The sequence below is a fragment of the Thamnophis elegans genome, chromosome 8 (genome assembly GCF_009769535.1).
Source record: "Thamnophis elegans isolate rThaEle1 chromosome 8, rThaEle1.pri, whole genome shotgun sequence".
NCBI lineage: Eukaryota > Metazoa > Chordata > Lepidosauria > Squamata > Colubridae > Thamnophis > Thamnophis elegans.
Genome location: NC_045548.1, coordinates 8,459,464 through 8,483,296, shown reverse-complemented (window position 1 = coordinate 8,483,296; position 23,833 = coordinate 8,459,464). Strand labels below are relative to the sequence as shown.

General features: G+C 39.6%; 1 protein-coding gene across 5 annotated transcripts in view; it reads right to left on the bottom strand.

Moving 5' to 3' along the window:
• HIVEP1 (HIVEP zinc finger 1) overlaps positions 1 to 23,833 on the bottom strand; it is a 78,716-nt gene that overhangs the window by 47,682 nt on the left and 7,201 nt on the right. For all 5 annotated transcript variants that reach the window (XM_032222771.1, XM_032222775.1, XM_032222772.1 and 2 more), the window contains one exon: positions 23,048 to 23,177. In XM_032222771.1, coding sequence (XP_032078662.1) covers positions 23,048 to 23,093 — 46 coding nt within the window. In that variant the 5' untranslated portion in view covers positions 23,094 to 23,177. The remainder of the gene's footprint in view (positions 1 to 23,047; positions 23,178 to 23,833) is intronic.

The following is a 23,833-nucleotide window of genomic DNA, read 5'->3' as shown; positions in this document are numbered from 1 at the left end:
ATCCCTATATCCACTTGGATGGGACTAAACTCTTAAATTTGCAGGTTTTAAGTTGATTAAGCACATTATCACTTATATTCCACCTGACCATTCAAGAGACATATATAATTCATTTATTCTTCTACGATCCTGTGAAATAATTTGGACTGAAAGAAAGTGACTGACTTGAGTCCTAATATCCATTACCAATATCGTCACACTATGGTTCTTTTGGAAGCTGAATATAAAAATTGCATTAAAAGATGTTAATATTAGGAGAGCACTTCACATAATTTTGTATTTTTATTGTACTGGCAGTTTTTTACTGTATAAATGACTACCTAGTAATGCTATTAATTCGGAAAAATAGCCAATAATCTACATTGTAATTTAGAGCCCCAGTTTATCCACACTAAACTGGCTACAGGTAATCCTTGACTTGCGACCACAATTAAGCCCAAAATTTCTGTTGCTAAGCCAGACAGTTGCTAAGTGAATTGTGACCCATTTTATGACCTTTATTGCCACAGTTACATGAATCACCACAATTAAGATAGTAACATGGTTATTAAGTGAATCTGGCTTCCCCACTGACTTTGCTTGTCAGAAGATTGCAAAAGGTGATCACATCACCTTGGAACATAGCAATGGTCATAAATATGAACCAGTTGCCAAGTATCCGAATTTTGATCACGTAACCATGGGGTCATGTAAAAAATGGTCACAAGTCCCTTTTTTCAATGCCATTGTAACTTTAAAGGGTCAATAAATAAATGGTTGTAAGTCAAGAACTACCTGTAATTCCACAAATCTTACTGAAGAGTAGGAAATGTGTTTACTAGAAACCTAACCTTATTAGAAAGAGCATAGCAGGGTTTTGAAGAATAGACAGATAAACTTTACATCCTACAGTAAGGACCAGCAAACAAGCAAATATAAAAATACAGCTTTTTAAAGGGATTTGGGTCTCAAAAAAAGGAAAACGGAGTAGCAAAATGATGATACCTTGCCTAGGATAAAATGCCTAACAGATGATCCTGGTGGTTAGCTGAGACCTCATTATTCCAAGTAAAGTTTTCTTCCAATAGATAGTTGCATGATAGAGGCATTTCACTTGCTGCTGTAGTTATGCAGTCTTGTTGGCACCACAAAATTTCATCTATGTTTTGTACATGAAATTCCCACTTTAAAAAACGACTATCTCAAAGATATTGTGTATAACATTTGAGTATAAGTATAAATCTTTATTACAGTCAAAGACCAGCAATACACATTACTTTTTACCATATGTTAAAAGTACTGACATTAAAATATAATTAAAAAGCATTGATGTTAAAAGTGGATAACATCATACCGTGTTTCCCCGAAAATACAACAGGGTCTTATATTTTTTTTTGACACATGAAATATGGCCTTGGGCTTATTAGAGGGGGAGGGCTTATTGTTTTGGGGTTGCCAGGCGGCTGCTCCCTTGCAACCGGGCTCCTGAAGAGCTGGCCACAGCCTCAAGGGCGAAGCAGCCATGAGGTGACCGTGCTCACGAGCAGCCACATGACAAACCCCCTCTCCAGCCGGGCAGAGCACCATTCACTAACCTAGGGGGTATCCCTAAGGCGCCAGGCCATGTGGCGCTCTGTCCGCCCCCCAGCTCCTGCGGCTTGGCATATTCGGGATACCCCCTAGGTCAGTGCATGGAGCTCTGCCCGGCTGGAGAGGGGGGGTTGTGTGAGTGCTTGCTCCGCCCCCAGCTCTCATGCCTCCCAGACTCACCATGCCCTGGGCCAGCTGTCCTTGCAGCTGCCGCCGAGCTCCGAGCAAAACTTCTTGTCGGGCTTCCAAACTCCGGAACTCGGCTTCTGATTCTTCCAGCAGCAGCCGCTCTAGGAGTGTTTTCTATGGTTATGGGCAGGCTGCCGGACAAAGTTCTCAAATTGTTCGGGTCACTCCCTGGTTTACCTGGGTGCAAAGCCGATAAGTATGGGAGTAAATACAACGGTCCAGAAATTGTTAGAGCTATGTCCAAATAATTGGTACAAGATAATAACTATACTTCCGTAGCCAATTTTTTTCTTATGGACATTGCAGCAACACAGAACTTTGCCACTGCATACATGGTAGCCGGGTTTGTGTCCTGGAGGAGAAAGCCTACATAAAAATTGTCTGCTCTCCCTGGCAATCTCTCTAATGAGGGGAGTATAACATTTGAGCTTTTCAAAGCACAGATCATTTTAAGTTTCTAAGATGGATGTGTTTAACATAAACATGAACAGTCTGTTGAATCTTCTCAGCAATCAACTTACAGATGATTTCCAGTAGGAAAAAAATGGCTATCTGAATGTGTTTCCAGAGAAGCTCTGAGAGTCGAATTCTCCACTGGCTAGGCTTATCAGGTCTCCTAAATTTGAAGAAACTTTTGTCAGAAAGGAAAAAATCTTCAGAATCAAACCTTTTGCTTTTCTAGACAGAGACTGAACTTAGCTGGAAAGCAGGGCAACAAGCAAGTTTGTCATGGAAAGCCCAAGTCACTTTTAAATACTTTTAAAACAGATACTTAAATGAGCCTTCTACTTCTTAGGCATATAATTTTGCATATTTACCTTACTGTTTTAAAGAGTTTTTCAGCTGCAGCCTGATTTTTCTTTTTGATAAACTGTGTCGTTGAAGAGGTTCCGTGACTGAAAAAGGCAACGAATGGGAGTGTCGAAGTTGAACAAAAATAATGAAGCTTGAAACTATTTTTTCTAAATCTACCTTTGAAACATAGGGATTTGAAGTTTGGGGGGGGGACTTTATTTCTCCCTTTAATAAGCCCGCCTGATCCATTAAAAAGCTCTGCAAATGCTGATTTTAAGAAGTGTGTTGTCTGAGTAGAAAAAGCTTCAATTACATCTATATGTGGCCAGATTTTGTAGGAGAAGACAGGCCGAGTTGGAGGGGAGCAAAGTTAAACATGTCATCAACTTAAGAGTCTCTGTATTCCCACAAGCACTACAAGATCAACCCTTCTTAAATTATGTTAACTCTTATCTAATGCCAATTTAGTATTGAACGGTAATTGACCAGTTTTTTGTGTATAGGCTTGAATAAATCTATACTGCACACTAACCTAATTTTTTGCACCTGACAGATCTATAATTCCTGGCAATGTTTGAATATAACAAGAGAGAATTAAAGAGCAGAATATTGCCTATAATCTATTGATTTATCGCAATAAAGCTTATAACATATTTATGTGACAATTTGTGAATTCATAACATGACAACTAGACTGAAACAAGAAATGATTGCTTGAGGGAATAAGAAGCATTTTGGAAAAAATGTTCAAATAAAACTCTTCAAGCAACTCAGGCAATGGAAACAAAAGTGGAAGTAAAGATTGACAAGCTTTCAAAGGAACTTTATAAAGAAACTCATCAACTTTCAGGGGACATTTAACAGATAAAAAATAGAGTGGATTTTTTGGAGTGTAGATTAGAGGATGACCTAGCCAACTTAGTCCTGTTGAAATTATGAGACAAAGAACTGAAGTTACAGTTTCGAGCTGTTCTTGAGGCAGCTGAGGAAAATATAAGAAAAAGGGAAAAGAAAAATTGAATTAGAAATAGACAAGGTATGTAGGAAATACTCCTGCTGTACCACAAACAAGAGAACCGCAAACAAGGAGAACAACAGAACACGTTTTGAATTGACACTTCAAATCCAAACTGAAGATTGACAGTGTGGACATAAATCATACTGTAGGAAATTCCTGTTAGGATTTTGAGAAAAAGAAAAGATTATGCCTTTCTAACAAATATTTTAAAGAAGAGAAAGATTCCATGTTGTTGGGATAAACTTGAAAGAATGATTTTTTACCTATCAAGAACAAAGATTCAGATTAAACTTTATAGAAAAAGGCAAATATTTCTTGGTTAAACATAAACTAACTATGGAACAAATGCAAGAAATAATGGATTCTGACAATCAGATTGATCTGGACCAACCTCAAACATCAGATATAGAAAAAAAGGAGAAAACTGAGGAAACAACTCCACAGAACTTTGACACATTATTTAAAGATGGAGAATAAATATATAATATGGGATAAAAATGGAATCAATGCTCCACCAAAGCAAAAGAAGGTATTTCACTATTAGATGAAATTAAATGTTGATATAATTTGTATACAAAGTTGGCACTTTGTTATTGTGTAAGCTGACTGCAGTAAAAATTCTTTATGTGCAAAAATAGAAAGATACACCAATCCCATGATGGAAAAATGGGCTGGAAAAAGTGATAGAGTTAACAGTGATGACAAAATTAACTTTTTTAACTGGAGAAAAGAATATATCTCATTTCAATTCTACCTGGAAACTTCTTCTAAACTTTGTGCTCAAATCCTTGAATTTGGGATTTGCTGATTAGATTAGTTTACCAAATGTAAAAGTCAAAAGTTGAGGCTGTAATTTTATTTTGCAATCTATTGCACTGAAAAAATGCTGGAAGTCAATGCTTTTTTTCTTTTCCCCTTTATCCTACATTTCTCCTTTCCTTTTCTCTTCCACACATGTGGGAATCAGAACATACTGGAATTTATTTACAAACATAAAAGTAATAGATGTTATTGTGCACTACATACCTAGCAATAGATGGCTTGACCAGCCTGATACATTAAAAGTGAATGCACAATAATTTGAAGTAAGGTTGATGCTGGTGAATGAATAACATTCATTTTACATCAACTTTTTCACTGTAAAGTATTTTGTACTATTGTTCCTAGCAACTTGTAGGAATTTGAACTTTGTGGAAATTGTAGATACTAACCCTATACATATCTTGAATTAAGCTTTTATTCAAACAATTTGCCTGGAGCAAATTACATTTTAATACAAGCAGCTATAGAACAATACAAAACTAACACGGTTTCAACTTTTCTCCCTCCCCTTAATAGTTTTTTTTTTTAATTAAAGTATGCTGTTTTCCATCTAAATGTGGAGACAGCATATTCAGTCCTTTTTCAAAACAATTCTCCAGATACAAAGATAAAATATTTGGCATATGTGTAAAATAATTAAGCATATCAGTTTTTGTCTTTAATTATTTTTTTACATGCAAAAAGTAAGAAAAATAATTAGGACTCTTCAGGTTTAGATATTTTATTTTTACCTGATTTTTCCTAAACTTTTTTCTAAACCTGATTTCAATTCACTTTGGAGAAGAAATGGTGAAACAAATTCTTTCAACCTTAATTCTTGCATAATGAAACTCTTTAAGAATAACATTTCTTTGACTCCACTTTTCCAGTGATAAAGTTTATATGTTATTCTTCCACTTGTGAAGACAAAGGGTGAATATAGACACAGATTTCAAGCTCAGATTCAGTCATATGCCACAGTGAAAAGGGCAACAAACCTTTTTTTTTTTCTATCTATGTTGCATAATGTAATGGAATGCAATCTAGCTATAGTGTTTAAAGTGTCCTAGAAATCTTTTAAGGAAGGTTGGATTGGAAGTTCCAATGAAATGCTGCTGTGACCTTTTAACTGAATATTTTAACTGGGCAATGATAAAATTGCTCCCATTTACTCCAAGCTAAATGGATGGTCAAAATTGGATTAGTTGATACCACTGGGTCATTACCACGTTAACAGGGAGATTTCTAACGTGAATTTCAAGCCAGTGGGCAAGGTATTTTATTATGCCTGTTCTGTTAAATTTATTGCTTGCTCACCTAGCTGGTTTAGGCTGTCAGGGTGGGATAATGAAGTGGATCTGGGTAGCAGTTAAGATCTCACTACAGAAGGAACAAGTATGGACTACCTTTAAAGAGACACTGGTATGCCTCCTTTTCAAGAAAGTTGCCTTAAGTCCACTATTGTAAATGTTCCATTTTTGTGGAAGGTTGGTAATATGCAGAGGTGGGTTCCTACCAGTTCGCACCAGTTCGGTAGAACCGGTTCGTCAAATCTACCGAACTGGTTAGAAGAGGTTCCATCAGTGGACCTGGAAAGCAGGCCACGCCTACAGAAGAGGTTCCAAAATTTTTTGAAACCCACCACTGACACACACACACACACAGAGACAGACTCACACACAGAGAGAAAGAGAAAGACAAAGAAAGGAAGAAAGAAATAAAGAAATAAAGAGAAAAAGAAAGAAAAAGTGGGAGAGATGAAAGAAAAAAGGAAAAAGGGACAGAGAGACAAAAGGAAGCAGAGAGAGAGAGAGAGAGAGAAAACACATGTACACCTCTCAGATATGAAAATTATTGTTTTCTCCTTAATCCCTTTTACTAGTAACTCGTCCATAATAGTGTTTGTCACCCAGAGGTGGGTTCCTACCACTTTACACCTATTCGGTAGAACCGGTTCGTCAAATCTACCGAACCGGTTTGAAGAGGTTCCACCAGTGGACCCGGAAAGCAGGCCACACCTACAGAAGAGGTTCCAAAAAAATTTGAAACCCACCACACACACACACGCACACACACAAACACACACACACACACACACACACACAGACTGACACAGAGAGAGAGAGAGAGAGAAAGAGAAAGAAAGAAAGGAAGAAAGAAAGGAAGAAAGAAAGAAAGAAAGAAAGAAAAAGAGAGAGAGATAAAAGAAAAAAAGAAAAAAGGGACAGAGAGACAAAAGGAAGGAAAAAGAGAGAGGGAAAGAAAGAGAGAGAGAGAAAGAGAGAGAGAGAGAGAACACATGACTGGCAAGCCACTCCCACCAGGTCACATGGCCACCAAGCCACTCCCACAAAGGAGGCCACACACACAGAGTAGGTTCGAAAAAAATTTGAAACCCACCACTGGTAATATGTAATACAATAGTTATCCAAATTTGCTTCCCATTCTCGAGGAAAGTTGTAAAGATGGTGAGCCCTCAATTACAAATGATCATGGGAAAAAGAGGGTTATCTGAATTCTCATCCAGCTGACTATAGGACAGAAAGAGTCGTATTATTAATAGATGGCCTGGGATAGGAGTGGGATAAAAAGATTGCCACATCCCTGTCCTAGTGAAGCTCTTACTGGTCTTTGATATTGTCTTTTATACTTTTAGTTCCACATCAGTGGAAGGAAATCCTCGAAATTCAACCAGTCATTTAACCCATTTCAAAGTTATGGCTGCTGCAGTGTCCCACAATCATTGGCCCTTATGATGACCGTGGGGAGGTTTTAGTGCCCCTTATCTCTCCCCCCCCCACATCCTGCCCCCAGAGGCCTTGGGCCTACTCCCCACATGTCCATCACATACTTACCTTTTGAAAATCTCAGACCACATCCTGCAGGAGGAGATCAGGCCAGGCATCCCTGGGCCACCTGGCTGCCTCTTGGAAGCGGCTGTTATTTTTAGCGTGCCCATAATTCCTTGTGCGTGAACCAAAAGGACAGGCACTTCTGCAAGGCCACTTACACAGCCCACGGATGAACTGCTCCATTTTGCTGCCTTAAACACAGTCTGCAGAGCAGATATTTTCAAAAGGTAAGGGAGGAAGATGTGGGGGGCCCTGGTGGGGCGGGAATCAGCCCTAAGGCCTGTAGGAACCCGATGGAGGAAAATGTCTGCAGGGCAGGGGTGGGTTTCAACCGTTTCGCGGCGGTCCCTGCGAACCGGTTGGTCGCCGAACCCGGAAGTAAGTAATTTCCGGGAACGGCGAAGGGCGCGCCCGCCCGCCCGCGGTCCTTACCCGGTTTTGACGAGTTCTGCGCTTCCACGCATGCACAGGATGCATACAGTGCCTGCGCGATCGTCCAGAAGCAGCTGGAGCATCGCGCAGACGCTAGTACGCATGCGTGCTCTGCGCGCGTGCACGAGGACGCCGCCGGCCCCGTTCCAACCGAACCGGTTGGAATGGGGCGAGAAACCCACCCCTGCTGCAAGGTATGATGGGGAAGGAAAGACTTACAGTGACCCGGGAGGGGAGAGAAGGGCCTGTGGAGACCTAAGCGGCAGCAAGTGGAGCATGGGGTATCTTGGGCAAGGGGGGGATGCCCGGGGCCAGGCAGGCCTGGACCTGAGCTAGGCCTCTAAGAACCTCCCCCATTCAAGGCATCCGGTATTCCACTTAGCAACCTGTGCATTCATTTAGTGGCTGTATTAGGGAGAGCAGGGGGTAGGGATCATAAATAAGGACATCTCACTCAATGGCCATCACCAGTTGTAGCTGTGATAAACAGGCTCCATTACAGTGATATTTCAAGTACTATCTTGTATTATATCATGCTTTAGTGGTTTTGGTCCTTCCTAAGTGGGCAATTCTAGTCAGTGCTTTTAAGGTCCAGACGAAGGACGAGGCAGGAGGCAGTCGGAGGTAAGAACAGCTCTCTTTATTGTCAGACAGTCAGTAACTATTTACACAAGCAGTTCAGCACCTTTCCCTGCTTGACAGCTATTTATACGGGGCTGTCAAGCAGGGAAACCAACAGGCGCGCCCCTAGCGGCCCGCGCTTAGCCATGCCGCATCTTAACCAATCAGGACGCAGCTTGGCTGTTGCTAGCCGCTAGGTCGTAAGTCGAGGACTTGCCAAATAGTCAACAAATGCCTATGATGAGGAAAAAAAAGAGGTCTTAGGCCCAGGGCTCAACCCTCTCTTCCAACCTATAAGGGAGGTCATTCATAGGCATTTGATATGATATACAGTAGATCTGTGGATGATACCCAATTCTGTATCTCAATCCAGGCTTAAATGGGAGATAGTTTGGTGTATGGAGTTTTTCAGACTCTGGCTAAGGAGATTCTGAAAGACTTTGGGCTGGGGTGGATTTAGCTGCTTTCGAGCTGCACACAGACTAACATGCAGTGGGGACAGAACAATAATGCTAAGACGCAACCAGTGGTAGGTTTCAAAAATTTTTCGAACCTACTCTGTGGGTGTGGCCTCCTTTGTGGGAGTGGCTTGCCAGCCATCTCTCTCTCTCTCCCTCTCTCTCTCTCTCTCTTCCCTTCCTTTTGTCTCTCTGTCCCTTTTTCCTTTTTTTCTTTCATCTCTCTCTCACTTTTTATTTCTTTTCTTTCTTCCTTTCTTTCTCTTTCTCTCTCTGTGTGATTCAGTCTGTCTGTCTGTCTGTCTGTCTGTCTGTCTGTCTGTGTCAGTGGTGGGTTTCAAAAATGTTTGGAACCTCTTCTGTAGGTGTGGCCTGCTTTCTGGGTCCACTGGTGGAACCTCTTCTAACCAGTTCGGTAGATTTGACGAACCAATTCTACCAAACTGGTGCGAACTGGTAGGAACCCACCTCTGGACTCAACACAAGCAATCTTAAGGTTTTTCTACTTTTGATACTGGGTGAGTTCTAAGATCTCTCTAAGGATCTCTCTTAAGAATACAGGCTGAAAACCTGGAATAAAATTCCAAGTAAAATTCCCCAGCCTAGAAGGTTTTTGCTCACATTCCGTTGATATGCCAATTTTATTTAATCACATCATGGTGATAAATCCATCCATTCACTGACTAGGAAATATAATGCTGAATCTACTATTGATCTTCTTCCCTATCTAAGGAGTCTAACTGGCATGCTTTAATGATTCAGCATCAGAGGGGGGGAAAACCACACTGTTACTGCATCTCTGGTGTCTGTAATTACTAAGTTGCGTGAATCACTCAAAATAAATAATCAATATATTCTTTCTTATCCCCACTATACCACTATGCTATTATTGAAACCTGACTGTTCTTATTACAGTGTTAATTATTCTTGTGTTAATTTTGCTGGGTTTTTAAATAAGCAACTTTGTAGATAATTTTTAATAAGCAACATTGCAGATGAATTTTTAGATCAGAAAAAGATGTGTTGATAGTATTAAAAAAAGATTCACCTTTCTTTCATATTATTATTATGATGCAGCTACAATTTTTGAAAAAATTACTAAAACTCTTTAAAATTCCAAAACAGGAAGATAACTGCATATTTAATTTCAATTCAATATAAGTATATTTGGAACAAGCAACAGCTGTTTATTTATATCCTACCTTTATTATTTTTACATATAACTCAAGGCAGTGAATATATCTAATACTCCTAAATGGAGAATTACCATAGAGTGGTTAATTATAACTCCACTTATTAACAAATGTGATCCCTCGTTTATTTTTCTTTGGGGCAAGAGCCAGTCATCAAGAAAAAATAGGTTTGAAATTCTTTAGGCAAGTAGGTAAATCTTTACGTTAGATTTATATACAAACTAGACAGATTAAAAATTAAACAGGTAAGCCCACCCTGAAGCCAAATTGCTCAGATAGGCCAAACCATTGTCACCATAGCAATTTATTGTCCTATTAATATTTTCAATTTGTCAGTCTTGAAGATACAGACAGGACTTATGGAAAAGTAAAGGTTACAATACTTGTTTTGGGCTTCTCTTAACTTTTCCAGATGATTGAACTGAACAGGACCGAACTGGCATCATGTTTAAGAGAAGGCTCTGCCTTGTGGCTACGATTTATTTTCTTCTACTTAAAGGAGGCAATTATTAGCCATTATGAGTACCAGTGAACAGTCAGCGTAATGTACGTTTTAAAAGAGATCAAGTTGATATAAGGAATTATACGCTAGTTAGTCTAAAGTTGGTTCACAACAAAACATAAAAATCGTAGGAGAATAAGAAATATTTTTCTTATTTGTTTGAGTAATTTATTTTATTAATCTCCCATAATTTTTAAAATACCACAAGCCTGTTGATAAGAATAAGGATGAAGTAATGCAGAATTTGATTTTCAAGTCCTTCATCAGTCTTTTAAATAAACTCAACAACCATGAGATAGGATGACAACAGTGGTGGGTTTCAAAAAAATTTGGAACCTACTCTGTGGGTGTGGCCTCCTTTGTGGGAGTGGCCTACTGGCCATGTGAGCTGGTAGGAGTGGCTTGCCAGCCATGTGTTTTCTCTCTCTCTCTCTCTCTCTCTCTCTCTTTCCTTCCTTTTGTCTCTCTGTCCCTTTTTTCTTTTTTTCTTTCATCTCTCTCTCTTGTTCTCTCTTTTTTATTTATTTATTTATTTATTTATTTATTCCTTTCTTTCTCTTTCTCTCTCTCTCTGTGTCAGTCTGTGTCAGTCTGTGTGTGTGTGTGTGTGTGTGTGTGTGTGTGTGTGTGTGTGTGTGTGTGTGAGTGGTGGGTTTCAAAAACTTTTGGAACCTCTTCTGTAGGTGTGGCCTGCTTTCCGGGTCCACTGGTGGAACCTCTTCAAACCGGTTCGGTAGATTTGACGAACCGGTTCTACCGAATAGGTGCGAACTGGTAGGAACCCACCTCTGGGTGACAAACACTGTTATGGACGAGTTACTAGTAAAAGGGATTAAGGAGAAAACAATAATTTTCATATCTGAGAGGTGTACAAGTGGAGTCTTCATGGGATCACAGCTTGGCCAATTTGTTTTTATTGATGTGTAAATGCTCTGAAGTTGAAAAAGAATAGTGAGGTGGCCAGGTTTTCTGATGATACCCAAGCTGTTCACATAATAAAATCAACAACAGATTGCAAAGAGTTCCAAAAGGGTCACCACAAACTGGGGAAATAGGCTTTAAAATGCCAAATGCGGTAAAATGTAAGCAAGTGTAATGTGGCACATATTGGCTCTAAAAACTCAGCTTTTACATACACATTAATGAGTTGCAAGCTAACTGCGACTGATCAGGAAAGAAGCCTTACTCAGTGAAAATAACAATTCCGTGTTGCTACTATAAAAGCAAAACAAAAGGTAAATTCTATGGTTGAAATCTGAGAAAGCCAATATAAATCTACAGTGAGTTTTCATTTAGAACAGTATACATGGTTCTGAGCATCAAATACTTCTTTTTACTTAATATGTTTTATTTTCATAAATCCATCTATAATGTGGAAATACAGATAAAAAGAAGTGTTTTTTCCATCACTCAAAACGTTGAAACGGTGTCAATTAAGCTGCAAATTTTATTGCCAGCAGATCTGATACTGCCACCAATTTAAAATGTTTTAAAAAGAGAGTGGACAAATGTATAGAGCATGGATTGTCAACCTGGTCCCTACCACCCACTAGTGGGCGTTTCATGATTCCAGGTAGGCGGTAGGGACATCGGAGGTTAAAACCTCCTTTTGAGCAAGTGGGCAGGCGCGAGCACACACATCAATAAACCAAAGTGCGCGTGCACGCAAACACGTGGGAAGAGGAAGGGGAGGAGTGGAAACTGGTAGCAGGGACAGGCAGAAGCTACCACATATCTTGTAGAATCAGGCTTTAGTGCTGTTAATCATATTATGAGCAAACAGAGAATATCACCGAAAGAGGAGATCTTCGTTTGTTCCTTACGAAAATTGAACCAGATATCAAATATTTAGTCTCGCGGCATCAGCCTCAAAGATCTCATTAATCACTAGTAAAGCTAATTTCAACTTACTTTATTGTTTTCTAATTAAACTTTATAAAGTTAAAAACATTATAAACATACCTAAAGAAATAAAAAGATAAATGTACGTACATTTCTTTTTTTTAAAAAAAAAACACCCTCCTTTCTAAAAAAATATTCCGCACTTGCGCAAAAACTGGTGGGAGGTAAGGATATTTTTCCATCAAGAAAGATCCATTAGTGGGCAGTAGGTAGAAAAAAGCTTGACTACCACTGGTATAGAGGGTGAAGTTATCAATGGCTAGAACATAGTCCATTGCCCTCATCCAAGCAAGAGTCTTCCTGTGTTCTGAAAAGGGTCTATTGACTGCGATGCTGCCCCAAAGAAGAGACTACAAAGCCCAGCTGGCTGTACTTTGCCGTATTGTCAAAATCTCTTCTGCACAGTTTATGCCAGAAGTGTCAAATCTACAGCCCTGGTCCCTAGAGATTGCCTTGTACCCAGGGGTAGATTGCTGTCAGCATTACTGCCGGTTCGGTGCATGCACAATTTTGCATGCACGCACACCTCCTGCCAGCCGGCTGATTTTCAGGTCTGCCAGGCAGGCAGGCAGATGCGTGCACATGCACAGGGATCTCATGCGCATGTGTGGGGGTGCTGGGGGCACTCCACACATTCCATTTTTGATGCCAGGAGGCTTCAGGGAGGGCCTCCGGAGCCCGGGGAGGCTGTTTTTGCCCTCCCAGAGGCTCGATGAAAGCCTCTGGAGTCTGGGGAGGGTGAAAACTCCGCCCCTCCCATGCAGTGGGGTCATACATGCATACGTGGGGGATCGCAAGCGCAGGTGGGTGGGGTGCATTGCATTGTGGGTGTGGGTGTATTTCTACTATCTATCAATATATTCAGCTTCCTATTTTTACACTAGAATTAAAAAAGCAACAGTATACAAGTGCAATCATGTTACTTTAAAATCTAGCACATACTATATTTCCCCCCTCCCCCCTATAACCCAACCTCCCTTCCCCCCCCCCCCGACTTCCCAGAGCCCGTACACGGTATAGCTTTTTATCAAACACAGTCTAAAATATATTAAAACCAAGGAAATTAAGGGTGGGAGAGAGGATCGGAGGGAGGGTGAGATGGAAGGGAGGGAGTGTATTGGGAGAGAGGAGTGATAGAGGGGGAGGGGAAGTAGGGTAGAGGGGAATGTTGGAGGGGAGAAAGGAAAGTTGGAGGGGGGTGAAAGAAAGGATGTATGGAGGGTTGAAGTGGTATATTGGGTTTGTATTTTGGGGAGTATTGCTGACAAGGATGGCTGTGTTTATTGTTCAATGTTATATGGCCCCGGTTATGCACAGTATATATGTGACTGTATGAAATGAAAATGAAAATAAAATATATTTGAAACATTGTGGGTGTGGGCACGCATGTGCGCGCTGTCACGCACACACACACACAATTTCGGCATGTGGGGACCAAAAGGTTCGCCATCATTGTACTAGAGAAAGGGGGAAAGTTTATATAGAAGACTTTTGCTTTACACAAGCAGGCCCCGCTTATTATGTTGTGCGAAGTAATTGTTCTTCTTTCCTGATGTGAATTTATAGTGGTGGTGGTCAACATCTCAACTGTGTGAGAGAAAGGAGCACATTAGTCCATTGTTCACTAGTAGCATAATAGTCACTCATGTTGATATTGACCATTATAAAATTTAGGAGGAAGTGTCTTTGGCTGACCCTTTCCAAAACACCTAAACTTTACTTAACTGTTTTCCTTTTTTTGGCTTTCTAACAAGAGCATTCCTTTCCAAAAAAAAAAACCAATCAGGTCAAAATTATATAAATTTTAAAATGTTTATTAAGCAATTCTTTAAAAAGTAATCTGGGAGTTCCTATTTCAATGACGGAGCAGAAGGAAGCACTGAACCTAAACGAAATAATACGCCATCAGATGATTTCTCAGAAAGGTTGAAAGCTTTAAGTAGAACCTTCAACCCCACCTCACACTGTTTTTGCTACAGTTGCCAAAGCTGCATTTCCAAAGCCTATGGGGAGAAAGCCTGATTCATGAGGGTGACTGACTCAAGAGACCCATTTGCAGCATTGTTTACCAGAAGCACAGAATTCAAATTAACAAGCAGGTACAAGTCCATGATTGTATTCAACTGCCTGTTTCTTTAAAGTGCACGGGGAGAGTCCCAAAGGATTAATTGCTAAGTGAAGACATATCAGGAAGAAAAAGGAAGAGAACAGAGAACAGCTGAAATGGTTTTTCTTTTTAGAAGGATAACCCAAAAAATTGAAAAGGGAAAAAAACATGGAATTCCATTAGAATAGCAAGCACAATTTAAAATAAAGTTCAGTTGGCCTTGTCTTCTCACAAGCCAAATTTAACAGAAATTAACCACCGATCTCCAATATATACACAATCTAATAACTTCAAAAATTACATTTCTAACAAAACTGAATTAGAGGCAAGAACTATTTTGAATTACTGAAATGCTTGGAGATAAACATGCTTTATCTCTTGGCAATTATACACCTAATTTTATAGAACTTTCAAATAAAGATCAAAGCAACCATAAATCAGAAATAATTTCACATACTAAATTCATTTTACAGCTGAGAATGTAATGCAGTCATACCTTCTCATCATGGTAGATTATTAACATCCATTTCCAACCAGAATATGAATCTTTTTTTTTTTTACATCCAAGAAAAACAGACCAACCCAATACCAAATCCCATCTAAGCTAAAGTTCTAAAAACAATCCTGTCCCTTAAATATTTCATAGAAATTAATATGTAACACCTCTAAAAAGGTAGAAACTTAAGGAGAAATGGAAGAAACGTGTCCTTGTGTTCCTGTAGTTAACACACCTCTTAGTAACAGACTGTTATTAGAGTTGCCCACAATTAACACTTGTTGGGTGCCGTAACATGGTTTATATTATACTGTGGGAAGTTATCACCCAGCCCTCTCCCAGAAAAATGAAATATCCTAGGAAATATTGAAAAGGCAAAATATTTCTCTGGATATGAAAAGAAAGAAACATGTTTTAAAAGACAGAATAGTTGCCCGTAGCTTCCTGCCCTTCCCCACTGTTAATGGGCCATTAAGAAGGGCAAGCTAGTCCACTTTACATAATAAAGACTTCTCTACTTCAGATGCAGGGGGGATGGGATTAAAGCATGATAATGGCCCTTTACCCAACTGACCCCATGGCATCTGAGAACTCAACCAAACTTGGATTCAAAACGCAGCCTAGAGAGTTGCCCCTGCATGGCACCATGGGAGTTTGACAACCAATCAGAATACATTTCTTACACAGGAACAGGAAACAGAGAGGTGGGACTAAACAGGGTATAAAAAGCCTAGTAAGCCCCTCCCTCAGCCCTTCTCTTCTTCTACACCAACATTGAAGCATGTGATCCCCTTTTCTGTTCAGGGCTCAAGCCTTGTGGCCCTGTCCACCATTAAACCATCTTTCCAAGCAGCCTCCGTGTCTCCAGTGTCTTTTTCCCCACTTGGAGCTGAACCCAGAAGGACATTTCTTTCATCAATACTATTCTGCTTTTACATTTTGAATCATTTTATTCTAAGAATATTTTGTCTCTTCTCCCTTGCAGGTGTTTAACTGTACTTTCTGTTGTTTTCTGTGTTCCTTTTTACACTTTCAACCAGTTCTTACTTACATGGTGCTTTCAACAAATTCTTACTTATATAATGTTCAAACACATGCACTAATATTTAATGCATTTACTACACTAGATTTCTCATTAATTGTAGCTTTGGGATCTTTATTTTTTCCTCTCTACCCCCTCCCCCTTTAAAGATTATGTTTGCAGATATACGTACTCCAAAAAAAATGTTAGCAGTCGACATGACAGGTCTCTTGACCTTACAATTTTTTTTTTCTTGCTTTCTCTAATTTTCTAAAGTGGGTTTGGGATGGTACTGGTGTTGCAAGCATTATAATTTACTGGTCAGCAAGTTACAATTCTTCAAAACTTAAAATTTGTTCTCAGAAAGCATTTTGCAATTTTCAAGGAAAGTGTTACTCATTCTTCTTCGCTACTAACAAAGGGCTTGAGTTCATGAGACATGAATAAAAGCTGTCTGCAAGTCAGCAGCCATAGAAATTGATGGGATAAAATAAATAAACTGAAAAGACAAACAATGCTGTTAAAATTTTATGAATACATTTTAACTGTTTTCATAGCTCGGATGATTACTACAATATTGAACGTTTAATGCAACTATTTCAACAGCATTTTTTTTTCTACTGGAAAATGAGAAGAATCTTTCAGGCCAATTATATGACGCCCTGATGTAACTTAAATTATAGGCTTATAAAGCAATACTGAAACTTTAAGTGCAGGGTTTTTTTTTTCCAAGCTAGGCTGTCTACTCATACAAATAATAAATATAACAGGGGGGTAAGAGACAGATTGACAAATAAAATTGCTCTAATATAGCTCTCATAGCACAGAAGTTTTTTTTTTTAAAAAAAATACAATAAATGTGTTGCACCAGCTGGAAAATTCACATATTTATTATGGCTTAAATTTGTACAACCTAGAGCATCTGTTAAGTAGATCAAAGCTGGGTAGGAAATAGATCAGGCTAAACTGGTATATTTGAATGATATTGGCAAGGATTTACTGAATCTCCATTTTTAACACTGGCAACACAACAGCTTTTCGCACTTTACAAATTGGGAAAATAAAGGTACCCAGGAATGGATTTTATATAAAACCACAGTTTCAATTCGTGAGATCAAAAGAAATTCCTGGGCTCAAATATGTGATTTATTCTTTTTAGGACGATAACGGGACATGATTGTTTTTCCTATTTCTTTTTTGTCTCACCCTTAGTCCTGGAGTAGTCTTTGTAGAAGAACTGTGCATAGTGAGAGGGAAATCAGGAGCCTGATAGTACTTTTTGTGGCTAATAAATTTTATTAAATAGCATACTCTTTTGTGAGCTTTAAAAAAATGTGTTACTCAGGAAAAGTTAATGGGACAAAATATTAACTTTCCTCCAAGCTTTCCTCCAGATTTTGTAAACCAGCCTAGTTCTGATCCATTAGAAGCACAGATGGGATTGCGTCAAGATGTTCTGCATTATGTTCATTCCAAAAAGTTCTATAAGGCTCCTTATGAGCTATAATCTTGATTCTCACCAGTGATCTCTGACCCAAATTCCAACCAGGCTGAACTTTACTTGGTTCCAAAGCCAAGATAAGGTCAGCCATGAACCACCACCTGCTGAGACAAATAGGTGGCGCAGTGGTTAGGGTGCAGTACTGCAGACCACTTCAGCTGACTGCTAGCTGCAGTTCGGCGGTTCAAATCTCACCGGCTCAAGGTTGACTCAGCCTTCCATCCTTCCGAGGTGGGTGAAATGAGGACCCAGACTGTGGGGGCGATATGCTGACTCTGTAAACCGCTTAGAGAGGGCTGAAAGCCCTATGAAGCGGTATATAAGTCTAACTGCTATTGCTATTGCTATATTCCTTTCCAAAAGCTAGATCACTATTTTGTTTATTTGTTCATCTTCTGTTTGTATTTGGAAAGGAAATTTCTAACTTTAAAGGAAAGCATGATATTCTTTTGAGTATAGCCTTTGTTTGCTGTTCAATAATCACATGAAGCGCAGTATCTAATACAGGAACACTAGCAACATGAGTTAAGATGCTCACTTAAAGGTGGCACAGTGGTTAGAGTGCAGTACTGCAGGCCACTTCAGCTGACTGCTATCTGCAGTTCAGCGGTTCAAATCTCACCGGCTCAAGGTTGACTCAGCCTTCCATCCTTCCGAGGTGGGTGAAATGAGGACCCAGACTGTGGGGGCGATATGCTGACTCTGTAAACCGCTTAGAGAGGGCTGAAAGCCCTATGAAGCGGTATATAAATCTAACTGCTATTGCTATTGCTATTCTCAAGACATCATTGTTATTCCCAGAAATATGAGAACAACATTATCTAGTCCATTGATGGTGAACCTATAACACAAATGTCAAACATGACAAGTCATGCCATTTTTTGCTAACATGTGGGGCCTGAGGCCTCCAAAAACCACGCAAGCATTCTCGTGCAATTTTCAGAGACTCCGGGGGCCCCCGTGAGAGGAGGGCTATCTCCGGCAACTTCCAGAAGTCCAGATGGGAGGTCCAGACAGGCCTCTTTTGTCCTTGGTAGGGGGGTGGATGGGGAGAAGGGGGAGTGACATACCAGCAGAATCAAGGTAAGCATGTTCTGAACTTTTGGCATGCCAAACCCTAAAAGTTCCTAGCCTTGGATTCTCAGTAATGTGCATAATTATGGAAACATACGCAGTAAGGATGAATAAAATAGTTCTTGAAGCAACCCCTAGCTCCTAAGTTGATATGAATAGAACTTTTTGGATCACAGGATTTCGACTTGGGTTTTACCCAGCAACTATGAGAATACTATTTTTCACACACGAATATGGCAGAGAACCTATTCTACAGCGCTTCTACCATTTATTTTACTCATATTACGTTGGGACCGGAGTTTAGATTGAAAACAGCCATGCGTATGTCAATTTCTGAAATAAAAATATTGATCTTAATGGGGCAAAATATTAACTTTCCTGCAAGCTTTCCTCCAGATTTTGTAAACCAGCCTAGTTCTGATCCATTAGAAGCACAGATGGGATTGCGTCAAGATGTTCTGCATTATGTTCATTCCAAAACTGAAATATGTTTATACTGGAGTCAAATCGCTAGAAAAAGCCTTTTTTTTGTGTGTTTCAGAGTCAGATAGCATATCTAGCGTCAGATAGCGTATCTTTAAAACTCTAGCAAGCAAAACCTCAAGCATTTTTGCCTTTGCAATATTGATGAACCTTTTGGTCAAATAAAGGGACCATTTAAAGCAGTGTTTCTCAACCTTGGCCACTTGAAGATGTCCGGACTTCAACTCCCAGAATTCCCCAGCCAGCGAATGCTGGCTGGGGAATTCTGGGAGTTGAAATCCGGACATCTTCAAGTGGCCAAGGTTGAGAAACACTGATGAAAGCATCAGTGGCCAACAGATAAGTCATGGTTAATATGTAATCCTATAAAATCTTATGACATGCAAGTGAGACATCACTCAAGTCACAGTATTTAATCTAGGCACAAATTTAATGACAAAAGAACATCCTTTTTATTTCATTCAAGAGGCAACCTATCATAATTCTCAAACTGTAACTTGCAACTCCCAGAAATGTTGTGAACAATTTACAAGTGGTTTGCTATTTTCTTTTTAAATTTTCCTCTGTCAAGCTTGGACTTTGAATTTTTGCATGCTCACCATTTTTGGCAGAGGCATGAGGATTCTGTGAACTCAAAAAAAAACGCATTTGATTTGATGTTGATAGACAATTTTTGAAATGAAAATGTTTATAATCACTTATTTCTTTTACAAAATGTTTTAATATTGTATCCATTAAGATCTATCATTATCTCAACATTATCTGTAAAGTTTTGTGACTTGCTTTGACTATATAATTATGGGTTCACCGACAGCGCTCGACAAAACCGCGGTGAGAAAATCGTGAGGTCGAAATCACGCCCACAGAAGCACGCCGACAAATGTGCGCCGACGAAAGCGCGCCATCAAAAAACAACAAAAACAACGTAATAACCCTAACCCTAACTCTAAACCTAACCCTTACCTTAACCCTAATCGTGCTTTTGTGGGCGTGGTTTTGTCGGCGCTCTTTTGTGGGAGCGCTTTCGACGTCGCGGGTTTCTCGCCGCGGTTTTGTCGGCGTGCTTTTGTCGGGTGCGCATTTGACGGGTCACGATAACTATGTACTTTATGGAATAGAGTTTTAGTGGCATTAATATGGACAACATTCCAATTCTGCAACATGTAGCAGCTAATTTTTTTTTAAAAAAATGATTCCATGTTAGTGATGTATTAACATTGACCATCAAAGGTGGGTTTTTGCTTCTATTGGAAATATTTGTTTTCTCTACAATCTTTGCAGGTGTGGCATCCATATTCTCTGGAGGATCTGTAGAAGTCTACATGTTAGTAATTATTAGCAAAATGCAAAAGCATTTATTAAAGCTTAAAACTTCATAATACAAGTGGGCTCATTTATCTCTTGCTCAATCCTAACCTGAATGAAATCCTTTGTTTAATTCCTGAGAGCTGGCAAAAAATTCATTTATCTTTTTAGAGGGTTTGCAGTTTTGGTAACTTTTGAGAACTCCTGCCTTAGATAAAAACTGGTTAACCTTTCTTCATAGTGTTTTGACACAGGTAGTGTTTTTACCAATACTGTTTTAACAAGAGAGCAAAAGACCACACCAATATGTATTGGTATTTGAATGAATGAGAAATAAAAACCAGTATAACAGTATCGCCTTTTGATTGCTTATTTAATTAACTAGAGAGGACAATGCAAAATAGTACATGGAAAGACCCCTTCCAAATGTATAGTTTTCATTCAATTCTTTTTGTCTTAATTAAATAAACGAATGTACTTACTAATCCTACCAACAAAATGTGTTTATGCAATGAAGGAACAGTACTTAGAAATGCATTCATATTTTTTCCATCCATTTTCACAAATAAAGGAACAAACCAGAAAAAAGAAAACTTTGTGTAATGTGTGACACAAAAACTACAGTTGGAGATCCAAGGCATAAACTAATCACAAATCTTGATTTAAAAATTGGTAAAGGTAAAGTTTCCCCTCGCACATATGTGCTAGTCATTTCCGACTCTAGGGGGTGGTGCTCATCTCCGTTACAAAGCCGAAGAGCCAGCGCTATCCGAAGTCATCTCCGTGGTCATGTGGCCAGCTAAATGCCAAAGGCACTCAGAATGCTGTTACCTTCCCACCAAAGGTGGTCCCTATTTTTCGACTTGCATTTTTACATGCTTTTGAACTGCTAGGTTGGCAGAAGCTGGGACAAGTAATGGGAGTTCACTCCATTACTCAGCACTAGGGATTCGAACCGCTGAATTGTCAACCAATCGACAAGCTCAGCGTCTTAGCCACTACAAGCTCAGCGTCTTAGCCACTATGTTTATGTGTGCACGCATGCATGTATTGCTTGTACTTTCCACCCATTCCTCAGGTAGTGACTACCACAAGTTAGCAACTATTCACAAATATGACGGTAATAAAAAGACCATTTTCTAACCAATCTGTGCATTCATGATGAAATTTCACGCACCTAACAACAATGTAGACCGGAGAATAACATTTGACTAACTACCGTAATTTTTGGAGTATAAGATGCTCCAGAGTAAAAGACGCACATTAGTTTTTGGGGAGGAAAACAAGGGGAAAAAATTCTGACTCTGCCTAACAGCATCCATCGGTATTCATGTGGCTAGAGGCCCTTGCAGCAAATAGGCTGATCAGCTTCAGCACGTTATTGCAGCCTGATTCTGCACAAACAGCTGATTGACAGTTGGTTCGGCCTCTCGGAATACCACCAATCAGCTATTCCATGCTACGGGGATCACCACAGCCTATCATCAACTCCATGTGTCATGTTTTCAGCGTCCCCACGTCATGTTTTCAGCCGGTTCCAGGCAGCAGGGATTGGTGGCGGCAGGGATCCCCGCCATCTGGAACCGGCTGAAAACACAATGCGCGGAGGCCGAAAATGGGGTGTGCAGAGGTCGAAAAAGCAATGCGCAGAGGCCAAAAACGCAACGTGAAGAGGCGGCGATTGGCAGCAATGTGCAATGGCGATCCCCGCAGCCTCGAACAGGTCTAAAATGAGAGTGTGCGGAGGCCAAAAATGTGACCTGCGGAGGACGAAAACGGCCGGCGGGTAGGGGCCAGCGGGTGGTTGAGGCTTCAGCAACATTCATTGTATAAGACACACAGGCATCTCCATCCACTTTTAGTGTGTGGCGGGTGGGAAATATATGTAGAACTTTGTCTGAGATGACAGGAACAAGAAGACTTTGCAGTTTTTCTTTGTGTCCATGTGTTTATTTAGTGACCATTCATTTAGCGACCATTCACTGCAAGACCTAGTCTTGAATGTAACAGTCACTAAATGAGAGATGGGTGTAATTCATGTAAATTACGCAAAGCTTTTGAAATTAGCATGGTTTTTGAAGAAAACAGCAACCAAAACCAATTTCAAATGTCATAGGTGCAACAAAAAAGCTTTAAGTCAAGTTGCATTTAGTCAGGGGTGGGTTTCAGGTGGTTCGCGGCGGTCCCCGCGAACCGGTTGGTTGGCGAACCCGGAAGTAAGTAACTTCCGGGAACGCCGAAGGATCCACCCGCCCACCCACGTTTCTTACCCGGTTTTGACGAGTTCTGTGCTTCCACGCATGTGCAGAACGCATACAGCACCTGCGCGATCCTCCAGGAGCAGCTGGAGCATCGCACAGGCGCTAGTACGCATGCGTGCACTGCGCGCGTGCACGAGGACACCGCCGGCCCCGTTCCAACCGAACCGGTTGGAACGGGGCGAGAAACCCACCCCTGCATTTAGTACATATAGGAAACTATAGCTTATATGAACTTAATGTCCTTATATTAACCTTTAAAACAGATGAAAAGATTACTAAATAGACCAGAATGCATATGTGCAAGAAAATGGATATTGAAACATATGTTAGCTTTAAGTACAAAACTCTTCTTTTAAATTACTGCCATTATACTAATTTTTGAAAGCAAGTTCATTTTAAACATTACCCCTTATCTTAAAATTAATTCATTGAAATATTAACACTCTCACATAAATGTTTCTTTCTTACCTCTCAAATTTCTAGGATTTATTTGTTTTGTTCGAGGCATTCTCATCCAATCATAGGTAGTTTTGCAGAAATGGAGAATAGATCAAAAGAAGATCCATAAATATGCCAATAGGGTCAATTAATCCACATACTGGGGAGGAAAAAGATTAGATTAAGTAATATCAGAAGCAGTGATCTAAACATACATTATCTACAATATGGACTTCCAGTAATCACATGAGACCAGGCTAACCTTCACATGCAAAGCAATTACTTCTTTATTATTTTATTTTATAGACTATGGCCTGTCTATAAAAAAATACTCTAAAAGCAAATATCCCATTGTGTCTAGTGCAGATAATCTTTAAAAACAATGTACTTAACTATCTCATTCTTTAATTACCTACAGTCAACATAATTTTTTCTACAATCACCTCCTTAAGAAAAAAAGACAATTTAAAAAGCAATACATTAATTATGACTAACTGAAGTCAATCATATAGAACACTTTAAAACTGTATCCAAAATTATATTAAAAACAACTATTTTGAAGTTTCAATCCAGAAGTATTAGAAATACTTCTAATGAAGTATTTCAACAGGACAATCCTCTCTCATGCCAGCATGTTAGGTCACCAAAATATGTGAACAAAAAAATAGGTTCTAATATGAAGATTGCGACAAAGTTTCTGAGTCAGATCAAATCTATTAAATCTTACAGTTTTTAAGGAACTGTAAAACCCTTCATGAAGGAGGCGCCTCCCCAAATAGTTTAAAACTCCACTGCAGAAATATTTATTACGTGCAT